General features: G+C 30.5%; 1 protein-coding gene across 2 annotated transcripts in view; it reads left to right on the forward strand.

Moving 5' to 3' along the window:
* The first annotated feature begins 725 nt into the window (after positions 1–725).
* TM9SF3 (transmembrane 9 superfamily protein member 3) overlaps positions 726–15,252 on the forward strand; it is a 53,657-nt gene continuing 39,130 nt past the window's right edge. For both annotated transcript variants that reach the window (XM_035361043.2, XM_035361044.2), the window contains exons 1-2: positions 726–996; positions 8,883–9,078. In XM_035361043.2, the coding sequence (XP_035216934.1) occupies positions 919–996; positions 8,883–9,078 (274 nt within the window). In that variant the 5' untranslated portion in view covers positions 726–918. The remainder of the gene's footprint in view (positions 997–8,882; positions 9,079–15,252) is intronic.

Genomic DNA, 15,252 nt, shown 5'->3' on the forward strand with positions numbered 1-15,252 from the left:
TCTAGAATGTTAAATTTTAGCGGACAGCGCTAAAGAGCCAAAGTTGCCGCTCCACACCTAAATTGCAACCCTAAAGCTTAGATTCAAAATGGCTGACGAGTCAGCCTGTATCTCTAGTAGCTCTAGTTGAGGTGAGATAGACTGGTTGCTATGCAATAAACGTCACTTCCGCACGGAATTTCCACTTCACTTTCCGCCGACGGAATTTGAAGGGGCCAGACTCACTCTCCCTTCTGCTGTCGAGTGGAAAGAGAATTCCGACTGGTTTTTCGATATCGATCTCGACCGGTGTCCAGACTAAACCCCTTAAAGTCCACCGTCCCCTTATATTAATTTATTTTAAGTTTTTATTTGCTTTAAATTGCTAAGCAGATCAGTTTTATATTTACATTAATAATTCAGTTTTAAAAATAACTCAAGCCTATACATAGCTCTTTTTTAAATAAAATTTGTAAGCCTTTAATAAGTAAACTTTCCTTTTAAAAGCTCTTGCAATTTTCCTATGTTTTTCTCGACATTATGGATACCCATACCCGCTTCATATAAGTGATATTTGTCCTTTATATAAGTGATTTTAATATTTTTTGGTAGCTTTTATGGTTACACTGGTATTAACTATAAAAATAATAATATTTGCTTATTTATTTCATAAATAAATCTTTTTAAGTTGTTGTGTGAGCCTTTATTTATGTTACTGCAGCTATGCAGTTACACAAGTTGTTTAAACTTGACGTGGCTTAGGTACACGAAAGTTTTCATTAGAATCGTGTCTTCTGTCGAGAATATCACTGCTCTAATGGAAAGTACGCTGAAGTTTTGTTATGAATGACTAGTACCGCATAATATACCGGCTAGTTTTAGTATAATAAAACTTGTGTATTGGTGATTGTTGTCTGGATATTTTAAACAACTCTAATAATGAGCACAATATTTTGCGTTGCTTTATATTTTATATTTTGTTTTACTTTAACAGCAAGTGATGAACATAGTCATAAGGTAAGCTGAATTGTGAAAATGTCAATTTAATCATTCTAGTGTGTTTACGTTTGAATATTAAGTGAAGCCACACCTTTCTGTGTTTGCAGAATTTAATACAAAGGAAATAAAGGAATTCTGTCTTATGTTAATTGATCCAAAATGTTTTATAATCAGGATTTCCGTGATTGCGGGTGTCTTACTAAGCATAATGTAACAGTATATTGTACTAGTAATTCTGTTTACTCTTTTTTCTCCCTAAAAATTGCGGGAGATTATTCAGTGACATCTTAATGTAATACGTGCTGAGGAAATTTGTGCAAATTTTTAATGTTTGTTTTGATCGTATGTCTGTATTCAGTATTGTTTTATGATAGTCATATTCTATTTATAGTTTTTTAAATGGTATTCATATATAACTTATTTCATGTAATTCATATCGCAGTTATGAAATAGCTTTGTTTGTTGATTTATCTTAATAATTAATTTCAACCTGTCATTGAAAATTGGAAGTACAATAGGTATTTTTAATCGTCAAATACCTAGTTGATGATTTTCTTCGATTAGTTTCCTATACTCAAAGGCCTAATTTTTCATTATGGAAACAGTGAAGTAAGAATTCATTTCGAGCTGTCTGAATTGTTGCAAAATTTTAATAAATATTGAATGTAAGTGTTTGTTATATATAATTTATTTCGGTGTTTGCTTTTATATAAAAAAATATTCTTCGTAGTTTTCTTGCATGATATTATGCAATGTGTATTAAAGTGACTTGTCATTTTAAAATGACTTATCATGTTCATTTATTTATAAGCGTGAGGTGTTAGAGTTTTCTGCTGTAGGAGAAATACCTGTATTGATGATTTTTTAAGATAGATTATAAATACTCAGTGCATATATACTGGTGACAGACTATAAATATCCTATGATATTAAACTGTTCATTATTTTAGAATGAAACATTGAAGAAACTACTAGAATTTAATTACTTTAACCAGTTAACTTTTAGTAGATGTAATAAGTTAAATAATAACCCATGCATTTCATTCTGTAATTATTTTTTGTGAACAAGTCTTAGCTGTCTATTTTATTAAGAGAACGTACGTTTATTAACTTTCTGAGTGGCATGACAGCCTTTATCTAATCATGATATTTTTTGTCTTTTGGTATATATTAGCTTATAATTTAAAACATTTTGCTTTCTTACTTTCTTTAATGATGTAAATATCATGTTAATGAATGGAAGTTAATGAAAAATAGTCTAAAGTAAATAATTATACAAATTTAGATATTAAATACCGTTTCAGTTCGGGTGTTCATGAATAGATTCCAAAACCCATGCCACTCAGAGGGTTAAAATGTGTTTTTCCCCATGTTTATTCATCTGTATGTATTTATGTATTTCTCTTTACATTTATTTTCATTAGATCCTATGTATGTTCTGCATGTATTTTTCCTGTGTTCATTTTCATTGGAAATAGTCAGTAGGACAATTTTAAACTTTTAAAAACTGGTATGCTGCTTAAAAAAGTCATTTGGTTACTGAATAATGATACATTATATAAATAAATGTTGCAGTTCAGTTTTAAGAATTGGTTCACTTTTCCCCTTCTGTTCCAAATCATACAGAAACTTCAAATTAATCTTACTATGTTCAGCCCTTGCACAGTCTAAACAATGAAATAAGCAATGTACTTCCTAAGAAACGCACACCACAAAAGCCCTTGCAAAACATCCCATAATTCAAAATTTCTCGTAATAATGCAAACGATTACGTCAGAATAGGGTTTCCATAAAATTCAATTACTCAGGTTATCATAAATGATACAACAACTTGGCGATAAACGAAATAACAACTTCGCGATAATACAAGGGGTACCCTAAAGTTAACTCTAACCAATTAATATTATTAGAGGTATAAAAAATGTAGGTTGATCTTTAGATTATGGGAACTTGGCGTTTTTTTGGTGAAAATTTGGCGATCAACTCTCCTACAGCAACCCTCTATTTTTTTTTCCCCGCCGCTATCTTGTCTTCACAAAGTAAAGACATGTTTCTTTTTATCTACTGAACACTTCTTCCAACAATCTACTAGCCAAATTACACTTATACTAGAAATTTTATCTAACAAAACTGCTTAATCATGACAAATATTCACTGCAAAATTGGGAAAAAGTGCACAATACCATACTCCTTACGCGTTTTTTATAATAACACATACACATAAACCATATACACGTCGACTTATTTTTACTTAAAAAAACATCCCAGAATTACACAAAAATGGCATTGCGCACACTCTTCACTATATCCATGTACACTGCTTTTTTTTTCTCATAAATTAGAAAAATGTCACGAAAATACATGACAATTTTCTGAATCTTTAAACCCAGTACAAAGAACATATATGAAATTACCTGATCGCGAAAAAGTATATACCCTTTCCAAATATGAACATTTCCACATATAAAATAAATAAAATATCCAAAAACTTTTACCTCTAAATCATCTATTATATTATAAACGTCACCAACGAATTCATACCGCAAGCATTACAAATACTTAGTGTCAAATATTTAAATTATTTCCATGCACATTTACTTCAACTAAAACATATACCAAATTCCTACAAACATAAAATTCACAAAATAATTATCATTTAATTGAAATATAATTAAATTCAAAAACACTACTTAAAATATAAATAAGCACATACATTAAATTAATAAAAATTAGCTTTCAATCCTAATTACTTTAAACTAAATCATTGCTAAGAACAATTTTCCCAATAATACCAAATTACTTTACTTCCACCTTACATTTAGAACAATGCATAAAAATAATATCCTCAAATAATTAAAAATACTAACTTACCTAATCTTCTTCAGAATCTTGATTATGTGTCCGATAAACTTTTCTTATTTCCTCCGCTAAATAAAAAGCAAGCGTATGTGCGCCTGTTTCAGGATCTTTAAAATCATACTTATAGTTCACAGCAAGGTACCAGGTAAAATAAATAACTTAATAAAACATCTTTACTTCTATCTCGCACAACCTTAAAGAAACACTTATTACTACCCCTTTCAATCCCACTAAATACCCATTTCGAATTCACTTTAGTTAGGGCCATGGGATCCAAAAATTAACAAACACTGTTTCACACAACACAGAATAAAGCCAAATACAAAATTTCCAGATTTTTTCCCGATTTCGCCCTTTTCCGATTAAAGAACCGTAATTCGTCCATTAATATCACATGGCATATCCCATGATCTCTCATTTTCCTCACACAAAATAATGTGTAATCGGAACTGAGTACTGCTCACATTATTACCAAAGTCCCAGGTACTAACCTTTATCGCCATGTACACAGCATTCTGTTTCAACTTAAAAAAACATCTACGAATTGCACAGTCTAGACACTAAACAACAAAATAAACTAAAATAAATTTCAAACAATTTAAAAAAACAACAATAACGACAGAAATTCATACTAAAGAACCAATGAACATAACATTCTACAAAATAAGAACAAGGATAAAATAAAATGCACTTATCATGAATTAATGCATTTTCGAATAGCAGAAATATAAATTTCATACCGCCTTTAACCTGCCGCCACGTAATCACTATCATATTTACATGACAGCCAGACACACTATCCAGAAAATTTATACTATGGTTCACAAATAAATAAAATCACAAATCCCTACTTCTATCATGCACTGGCATTAAAAATAATCTCCCAGACCCTCTTTCCACACTTCCAAATACCCACTATCCCTCAACAGGATAGCCACAATGATATTTCCTTTTGCCGAACTTCAATTCAACAACTACCATTTTATCTTTCCCTCCCATCTTCTCAGACACAGAGGCGAATCAACGAGCTCCAGCGAAAGATTTTTCAACGTCAACAGGGTTGCCATAGAACACGCATTCGTGCCAAAAACCAGCGCAGAACACATATCGCCACATTTGGTGAAATTAGGGCGTATATTAGAGTTGTACCAAATGTAGATTTTTGTACAGAACTGAAACTCTGATTTGTTTTCCTGCACCAAGCAACTGTTTGAAGACTATCCATTTCAGTTAAAAGCTTGAAATTTCAGAATGATAAATGATATCAAAAACCTTTCAAAATTATCCAGTAGGTTTTTAAAACTAGTAAATTCAATTTAGAATGGCAGAGCAGTTCTATAATTGTTTCCAAACTACCTACCAAATCTGATTTTTTGATCAAAAAGTCAGATTTTGAGAGTTGAAAAATTAAAAAAATTCAGAATAAAATATTTGAGACACTTTATATCAGAAAATGAACTTCAGTTTAGAGAACATCAGCCTCTTAAATGCATTGCAAGTGTCATGTAAACATTACTTTTCCAAATGAAGTGAGGAAGATAATTGCATTTTAGATACTTCCAATAAAATTTCTTGGTCCTTCCAGATTATCTACCCATCCCTCCTACAAAGTTGCCAGTCATTGGTGGCTAATTTTTTAGCAATGTAACACATGAAAAATAGTAACTATTTAAAAAATGGTGGTACTGAGAATAGCAACAAATTAGTAAAATTAGAAACCCAAGAAATGTCCCTAATGAAACACTGAAAATATCATAAAACAATATCCATAACAAAACACTGAAAATTAAATAAAATGGCTGCAAATTAAATTGAAAATGCAATAAACTATGATAAAGCATTTATGTTCCCATTTTTCTACCTATGTGCATAATGATCTGTTTTAACTTGGAAAAGAAATCTGAGAATTTCCGAATTCTTGACATTGCAGAGTATTTTGTCACTGCTCTTCATGTACACACTGACCTGTTTTAACTTAAAAAAATTGGAGAATGGTGACTTAATTGACTTCGTGGAATGTGTATTTGTACACTGTTACTACTACGAAGCCGTATTTCTGATAAAAATGCAACCCTTTCTTTTTTCATTAGCAGACGAAATCATTCGTGGCATTATGATTCGTTAAAATTCCACACAACTAATCACAATAGGTAGAAACTTTAAATTTCAAAACCACATGCATTACCACCACCATTAAGGCAGATGGTGGCGTGCACATAACTGTTAAACTGCTGCCATAGATATTCTTGATAAAAAAAAAAAAAATAATCTGTGTTGATACTTATAGGCTAAGAGATAATTACGTGCCTATGATTTTGCATGAACATTCTTTGTGCAGTAGTGGTATTGTTAGCATCTTTGGATCTGAGCAAATTCATACTATGTTGATGTATTTAGGGCTATGTGTTAACATGATGTACACTGTGGGGGGGGGAACCTACAATTCTATATCGGCTGTTCTACTGGACTGATTGACGAAATTCAACTTGCATTTTTCATGTCTTGAAAGCACGACTTAAGACATGTATTAGATTTATATATAGCTTTGCTCTAATATAGGTATTTTGACACAAAATTGGACTTGCCAATGACATGCCAATCTTTTTCCATATTTCGATTCTGTAACTCAAATTATGCCAAACTACAAAGTTTTGTAAAAATCACACTAGTAGATTTTAAAAAATTAGCTCTCAATCATATCATCATTTGTAAGATGGGGAGAGAAATTTTTTTGTTATTTGTTTTGCTTTGTGGTCTGGAGTTTTGGATATTGGATGTCCAGATTTCAGACGTTGTACTGTACAGTATGCTAAGTAATAAATTAAACCCATTTTGGCTGATCTTTGGAACATGGTAACTGGTAGTTTGGCAACATTTTGGAGGCGATAAAGGTTCCTACCTAGGACTTTGGTAATAATGTGAGAAGCACTCAGTTCCGATTACGCATTATTTTGTGTGAGGGAAATGAGAGATCATGAGATATGTCATGTGACATTAATGGACGAATTACAGTTGTTTAATCGGAAAAGGGGGGAAATCTGGAAATTTCGTATTTAGCTATATTCTGTGTTGTGTGAAACGTGACATTAATGGACGAATTACAGTTCTTTAATCGGAAAAGGGGGTTAATTTGGAAAAGCTTCATTGTGTGTTGTGTGAAATAGTGTTGATTAATTTTCGGATTGCATGGCGCTATGTAAAGTGAATTCTAAATTTGTAATGCGTTTATCTGATAATAATAATAAGTTGAGATTGTGTGAAAGGAAGGATATTAGAAGTTTAAATGGCCATGCAAGAAATATGGTGAAAATGGACATTTTGTGAAAAGGAGTGTAAGGAAGGGTACGTGGTTTGCTGAAAGTAGTTTGAGTATAGGTGAAATTTTATTAATTTCTTATTACTTGGTGAATAGACTTCCAGTTGACTACTGGATTTAGGATTTAGAAATTAGCAGTAGTACTGCAGCTACGTAATGAAGATTCTGAAGAAGATTAGGCAAGTTAGTATTTTTAATCATTTGAGGATATTATTTTTATGCATTGTTCTAAATGTAAGGAGTAAATAAATTAAAATGGTATTATTTGAAAATTGTTATTAGCAATGATTTAGTTTAAAGTAATTAGGATTGTAATCTAATTTTTATTAATTTAATGTATGTGCTTATTTATATTTTAAGTAGTGTTTTTTAATGTAATTAAATTTTAATTTAATTTTGTGAGTTATATGTTTGTAGTATTTTGGAATATGCTTGAGTAGTATACGTTGAGTATTTTCATGCATTTTCGTGAATTTTTTCTAATTTATGAGAAAAAAGCAGTGTACATGGATATAATGAAGAGTGTGCACAATGCCATTTTTGTGCAATTCTGGGATGTTTTTTTAAGTAAAAATAAGTCGACGTGTACATGGTTTAGTGATATTTTAATTAAATGATAGTTATTTTGTGAATTTTATGTTTGTAGGAATTTGGTATACGTTTTAGTTGAAGTAAACATGCATGGAAATAATTTAAATATTTGACACTAAGTATTTATAGTGTTTGCAGTATGAATTCGTTGGTGACATTTATAATATAATGGATAATTTAGAGGTAAAAGTTTTTGGATATTTTATTTATTTTATATGTGGAAATGTTCATATTTGGAAAGGGTATATACTTTTTCGCGATAAGGTAATTTCATATATGTTCTTTGTACTGGGTTTAAAGATTCAGAAAATTGTCATGTATTTTCGTGACATTTTTCTAATTTATGAGAAAAAAGCAGTGTACATGGATATAGTGAAGAGTGTGCACAATGCCATTTTTGTGCAATTCTGGGATGTTTTTTTAAGTAAAAATAAGTCGCGGTGTACATGGTTTATGTGTATGTGTTATTGTGAAAAATGCGCAAGGAGTTTCCGATTGTGCACTTTTTCCCAATTTTTCAGTGAATATTTGTCATGATTAAGCAGTTTTGTTAGATAAAATTTCTAGTATAAGTGTAATTTGGCTAGTAGATTGTTGGACAAAGTGTTCAGTAAATAAAAAGAAAAGAAACATGTCTTTACTTTGTGAAGACAAAATGGCGGCGGAAAAAAAAAAATAGAGGGTTGCTGTAGCAGAGTTGGTCGCCAAATTTTCGCGAAAAAATCGCCAAGTTACCATAATCCAAAGATCAACCAAGATTTTATCTGATTATGAATTATGGACGTAACTTAACTCAGAAACAAGTATGAGAGGTAATAGGGAATTTAATGAAGGTTATGCTTCTAATCTTTCAAAATATGCATTATGAAGCTTAAGGTAACTTCTTTACCATAAAGGTAAGCCATTTATGTGTATGCTGTTTCGCATTTATTGAAGCTTAATATGTTTTTATGCAATGTTAGCATGATTCATGTGGAAATAGTTTATTTCTAAGGGGTTGTAACTTGATATAAGGTTTGGAGCCATATTCAGTGTGATAATAATTAGAATGAATAAAATTCCCCCCGTTTGTTTATGTAAAATGAAAATCTGTCTAAAAAATAAATTTTAATTTAAATGTCTGTTTCCTTTGCTTTCAGTATGAAAATAATGAAGAGGTAGTACTATGGATGAATACTGTGGGGCCTTATCACAATCGGCAAGAAACATATGCATATTTTTCATTGCCATTCTGTACCGGACCGAAGCAGAGTATCGACCACTATCACGAAACTCTGGGTGAAGCACTATTAGGAGTTGAACTAGAAATTAGTGGTTTTGAAATTCATTTCAAAGGTGAAATTATATATTAAATGCATGTTAAGTTTAACTTTTCAAAATTTATTTACAAAAACAAAACAAAAGCTACAGAATATTCAGCTTTGAAATGTAAACAGTTGATATAATAATATATTAAAAAATAATGAATGCATTTCCTTAGAAATGTTATTTTTAAGGTTTTGAAAAATGCTAGTTTTAAGTTCTTTAGAGTATAATTTCAGTTTTGTACAGTTTATATAAAAATGATGTTAATGATAACAGAATATAGGATAATTACAAAATATGTAATTGCTTGCTTTCTTGGTTTTTCAACACATTTCTTGGTAGATCACTGAATCTTCCAGTTTTAACTGTTACCAACGAAAAGGTTTTTTTTAGTGATGAAGGAAATTTATTGAATAAATTAAATTTAAAAGGTGTATACATCGTTCTCATCCCCTAGTGATTTTCAGAATAATTTGTCGTATTAAATTTTATTTCATCTGACTGATATTTTTTCTTTTTACGTTTTACTGATTTTTCCTTGCTAAATTTTAATTCAAACTGTCTCAATTTACTGTAGACATCTGTGAAACTCCATGAGGATTCAAACTATGTTTAATTTGTTAATATTTGTATTTAATTTTGTTTTACTTCAGTATAGGTACATTGCTAATTTTAATAAGGCAAGTAATATGTACATTAGTTATTAGTTTTATTTTTATCACATTTACTTTGATAACTATATATAAGTACTATATTATAAGTACTTTGATAAATAAAATCTTTCCATTCCTGCTCGGAATTTTCTCAGTATTATGAAAATTTCAAAATGAAATAAGCCAGCTAATTAAATAATATATTTTTCAATGAGAATTGTATATAAATAGTAACCTGAATCTTGCGCTATTTAGCAAGTTTAAATCAGTCTGAAATTCTTTTGAGATGGAATCTTTATGCAATGTGGAAGCTTTCTGATTTTTAAAGTTTCAAAGTTGGGAGCTATGGAAATATTAGAAACTGTATTAATGGGCAGTGTCATTGAACACAAATAGAGGTAAAAATTTGCAACATTTTACTGACAGGTTATACAGTACAAAGTCTTTAATCCAGACTCGTCGGGACTTCGGCTATTCCGGATTAGAGGTTTTTCCGGATTATAGATCATCAATTTAAATCTGGTAAGATGGCATGCAGAAATTATAATATTAAAAATATGAAACCGTAATTTATGAGCAATTATGATCTAAAGGGTATCAAAATTTACAAAAAAAAAAAAAAAAAAAAGCTTTATATTTATTTGTTTACTTTATTAAACATTTCTTTCAACGTAAGTTGTTTAAGTTGCTTCCTTTTATGTACTAATACTTTCTCTGTAAATCTATAAACAGACATAATTTCTTATTCAGTTAAAAAGTTCCGCTGTTCAAGTCCAGTAATTGCTGTGTCAAGAATACCGACTAATTTTTCAATCGAAATTTTTTTGTTTTCACTAACCTCTCTGTCACTTTCTTCATGCCTTTATCCATTTTTTGCAGCAATTCCACTTTTTGTTTGATAGACATCGCAACATGCTTTTGCTTTGTAGATCCTTTGGCAGCTCCAGAATTGGAAACTCTTTTTGACATAATCGAAGGTTCAAGCTTACTTTTTATAAAATTGCTCTAACAGTCTGAAAAAAATAATAAGCCCTATCCAATTAGAAGATTAAGGAACAACGCAATGTGCAACATTAACTCAGGGTTCGTACGGTCCTTAAAAGTCCTTAAGTTTTTTGGAATCGATTTTTGGTCCTTAAAAGTCCTTAATTTTGGCCAAAAGCGTCAGAAGGTCCTTAATTTTAATCATCTGAAATTTCTGTCTGTTTTTACGACTGTCATTTAGAGTGTGAATTAGCATTTTGCAGGAATATTTTTGGCGATTCACTGACAAACATGGCTATTTTTTGAATGGGTTCATGAGTTATAATTTTTTCCTATTTGTAATATAAATAATGGTGGGATACTCGAGTTTCTGAACAAGAAGTGAAACATAAGCATTTCAAAATGATTTCATTTTTTCTAATGAAGAGCTCTCAAAGAACTTTTCACTTTTGGGGATGTGAATTCTTTTATTAAATGGTTCTAAATTTGGCGATTATCAACATTTTGGCAATTTTAAGATCGGTTTCTATAGAAAATCTTTAATTACGAGATCTGGGAATTTTTTGACGATTTTGTTGTTAAATTTCAATAAAATAATAGTTAATATATTGGAATTATATCTAAGAAATAATATTAAAATAAAGTATTTTTATTTTTCTTTCCCATATTATAAAGTTCCATTTTGGCCATATATTGTACAATTTTTTGAATCTGAAAAATAAGCAAGGAATAATGCTATAAAGCACAGTTTACAAAACAGTTTTTAACAAAAGCAAAATATCTGTGTAATTAATTAAAAATGTCTTTTTTATTTTTTCATGGTAAGAATTTTTTTCATTTCTCATAATGATCTGATAAAATGAAGGTTTCTGGAGTGTAAGACAAGCGTGTTTCTGACCTCCACTTGCTCTTTGCATTAGTTGTATCAGCTCTGATAATTTGTAATTATTAGTCTTTCCATTACTGCTGCTGACATTTGAGTTTATTATGACAATAGAGTTACTAAACCAGATTAAATTGAAATTAAATTATATAGTCTTTGACCACTAGTCCATATTTTTAGTTTGAATTTGACTCTTCTTGTTTAATTATATCACCACAAACTGTAAATGATTTTGTTTGCATAAGAACAGGCCTGTATATTCCAAGTTCTTTTTGAATAAGAAGCTTATTTAAACCTTTATTTAAATTTATTATCTGATTTATAGTTACTTTCAGACATAGTGATAATTTGTTTCACGTCTGTCGGGGGGTTGTTGGACTATTTAACTTTTACCAGATCAAGTAAGCCCTCATAGGTAGTACATTGTGGAGAGGTTGGCAGTTGGGAGATAAAACACACAGAAACTAATGAGAACATTGTTTTGCATATTGAGACAAATTTCTAATTGTTAGAAAACATGTTTAAGGAGAAGGAAATCGATATAAATTAGCCAAAATGTCTGGGCAGGCCTTCAAATTAAAAAGACGCATAATTATTTTGTTGAGTTTTATGTTTTGTAGATTTTAATGTGTAATTATCCTAATATTGTTTAAAAATCAATGTCATAAATTGCATGTATTTTAAATTGTGAAATTTTATGAGATTGTGATATTAATAGGGTTTTTCAACAAATATTATTCTGGAATTTTCGTTTGGCTGGCGTCAGTCCGCCGGACCGACAATATTAAAGTTAAAAAATAAGTATAGTTTCAATGAAATGTGATCAAAAGTAGTTTTAATGAAATTTATTGAAACATTCTAAACAAAAATACGGCTTAGCTTTACACATATTACAATATGAAACAACTATTTTGGTTACATTTTTGGCTATCTTGCATCCAAATAGTTTTGAATTGTCATCATAACATTTCAAACAATACTTTCGGACTTTATGTGCATCTCCTTCCTTTTTGTATTATTTATGAATAATTTAAGTCGGCAATATTGCACCGCTTGATCGCAATATTGCCACCGGCTGATCGCTGCCGACTGAACAGAAAGGACAACAAATTCGGCGCCGTGCTCAACGTGTTAAACCTTTACTGTGGTCACAAAGTAAAACACAAAAATATAAAAATTCATGTGAAACTTATTCTTTGCATCTAGTGAGACTTAATGCAAAACAACCTATCACCGCTAATGCTTTAGTGGCCTAATAGAACCTTAAATTATATTAACTGAGTTACAACCCCTGGAACTCTACACGAAGCTATGACACTAACAGCATCAGACAGTGGTCAGCTAACTTTCAAAACTTGCTAACTATGCCTACATCAGGCCTTTCAAGTTTGTTCTGATTAGCAGGTCTTACTATAGGCAAGCAGGTGCAGTGACAACAGCCAGTCTTTTGTTATGAATCATGCTGATTATGATTTTAATGCTCATTTTAACCTATGCTGCTTGACATAAAATCTACTTATTAAACCTCTAGACTGAGCAAGTGTGTGACAAAAGGAGACTTAAAAAAAAAAAAAAAAAAAAAAAAAAAAAGCTAACTGTTAGTAAAATGTCACTTATCTTCTTTCAGATATGTCCAGTTATTATGAGTGTAAAATATTTAATGCTTCTTGATAAATTTCATAAAATTATTTTTATTCTCAAAATATTAATAATTATGTTAATTAAGTTATGTTTAATAATAATGCAAGCTACTTACATTCAGGTATAGATATAATATTTTTAATTGAATTTATTCAGTTTCCATTTGCTCATAGGTCCTTAATGTTTTTCATTAATGGTCCTTAAAAGTCCTTAATTTCCTTGTGCAGAAATGCGTACGAACCCTGTAACTGAAATAGATAATTAGATAATTTTAGCATAGCTTAATCTGTCCGTTATACATTAAATGTGCATGTGTAAATGCATTATGCGTTTACGCATGCACAGAAAATTTGTATCTTTGAGTTCCGGATTAAAGACTTTGTACTGTATATTAATAATATGTCTAGAAATAGATATATGTGATGTGTATTTTAATTCAAATTCTGTTAATTTAAAAATTCTGTTATTTATAATGAAACATACTTTTATTAATTTAACAATAGCTTAATTGTGAAAGATGCACTGAAGCTGATAGGAATAATTAAAAATATATTCTTGTTAACTATTCCTGTAATTCTGAATAGTTTTTTATGAGAAGTCTGGTATGCCCATAAAATTGCTTTATATATACCAATATAAGAGTCATTCAAATGAAACTTAGATTTGGCTGCAGATGACAAAATACAAGTGGTTTGGCACTAGTGATACATATATAAAAGTCTTTAGTTGTAAGCTAATTGCTGTTCGTGTGCATAGTTATAGTTCTACATGCTATGTGAATCTTGTCTTTCAGCACCTAGGCAATCATTCCTGTATCACTAGTTCCAAACTACTGGAGACTTTTTGCAAAGAAGCTGGTGGGTTGAAATTGAAACTGATCTTCTTCAGTTTTCTTAATTGGAGACAAAGGGCTCAAACTATATGGAAAGTGGACAAGGACCTTCCAACAGAAATGTCACATTATCTTAGCTGTCGAAATATCACAGGATATTTCCTGCCATATTAGGTTAGGCATAACAAGGCTTGGCTCCAAAAATTTCGGCATCCTATTTGATCACCACAGTTGGCACTTCGTATAAATCCATATTAAATTAAATATATTAGAAATTCAAAATAAAATATACTTTTATTGCTCAAGAGAACAATTTAGCTAGTGTTGTATGCAGCTGCCTATATTGTCTATGTGTAGAACTGGACATTGCCATAAAAGTGGAGAATGCCACAGAACAACTTTCCATGGCATTCAAAGATTTTGCATAGAGCACCTCTAGAATTACAGATTATTGTATGACGTTTTGTTATGTGTTCCACTTTTTCCTACAGCAAAGGTCTGCTGTCTTCAAGCAAGACTATCGGTATGATTTTGTGAGATGCTGTCAACAAAAACCACCCTAATTTGCAGAGTTGTAGATATTTATAAGTGTACAGTATCTGTGTGGCTTAGGAACACTCAAAATAAAAGACAAGTGGAAAGTCTAGCTGCTGGAATATAATCAGACAACTTTTTGTCCCATTCTAATTTTCAGTAAAATATCGTATTTACTTGCATAATAGTCACATTTTTTTTTTCTTGCTGATTTTGAATTGTGAAATTCTAGGTGCGACTATTATGCTGGAAAATCTGCTACACAGTAGTGTACACTTTTGGCGATATTTTCTGCTTCAAAAACGAGAGTGCGACTATTATATGTGTAAACATGGCAATATTGAATGAGGGGAGAGTTTAAAAGAATTTTAATTAGTTCTCATCAGCCTAAGAATTCACACAGTTTATGCAATAAAAATGTTTTTGCATTTTACTGAATTAACAGAACTAAAAAGTTAAAGTAAAATGTAAGTATGTAAAATATGAAACTGAAAAAATAAAATCTGCCAGTAACTTTTAACTCAGGCCTTTGATTTAAGCAAGCAAGCATGGTTAGCAAAGGCTAAAGCTGATTCAAGTTAATTCTTAAGTTTGGAGAAAATCATATCAAGATGGTCAACGATCATTGCCAAACACTCGCTCTCAATTTCAAGAACTCTTATCTAATATATGTTATA

This window comes from Stegodyphus dumicola, chromosome 7, assembly GCF_044657685.1.
Source record: "Stegodyphus dumicola isolate Sdum_Otavi_A_Nest chromosome 7, ASM4465768v1".
Taxonomy (NCBI): domain Eukaryota; kingdom Metazoa; phylum Arthropoda; class Arachnida; order Araneae; family Eresidae; genus Stegodyphus; species Stegodyphus dumicola.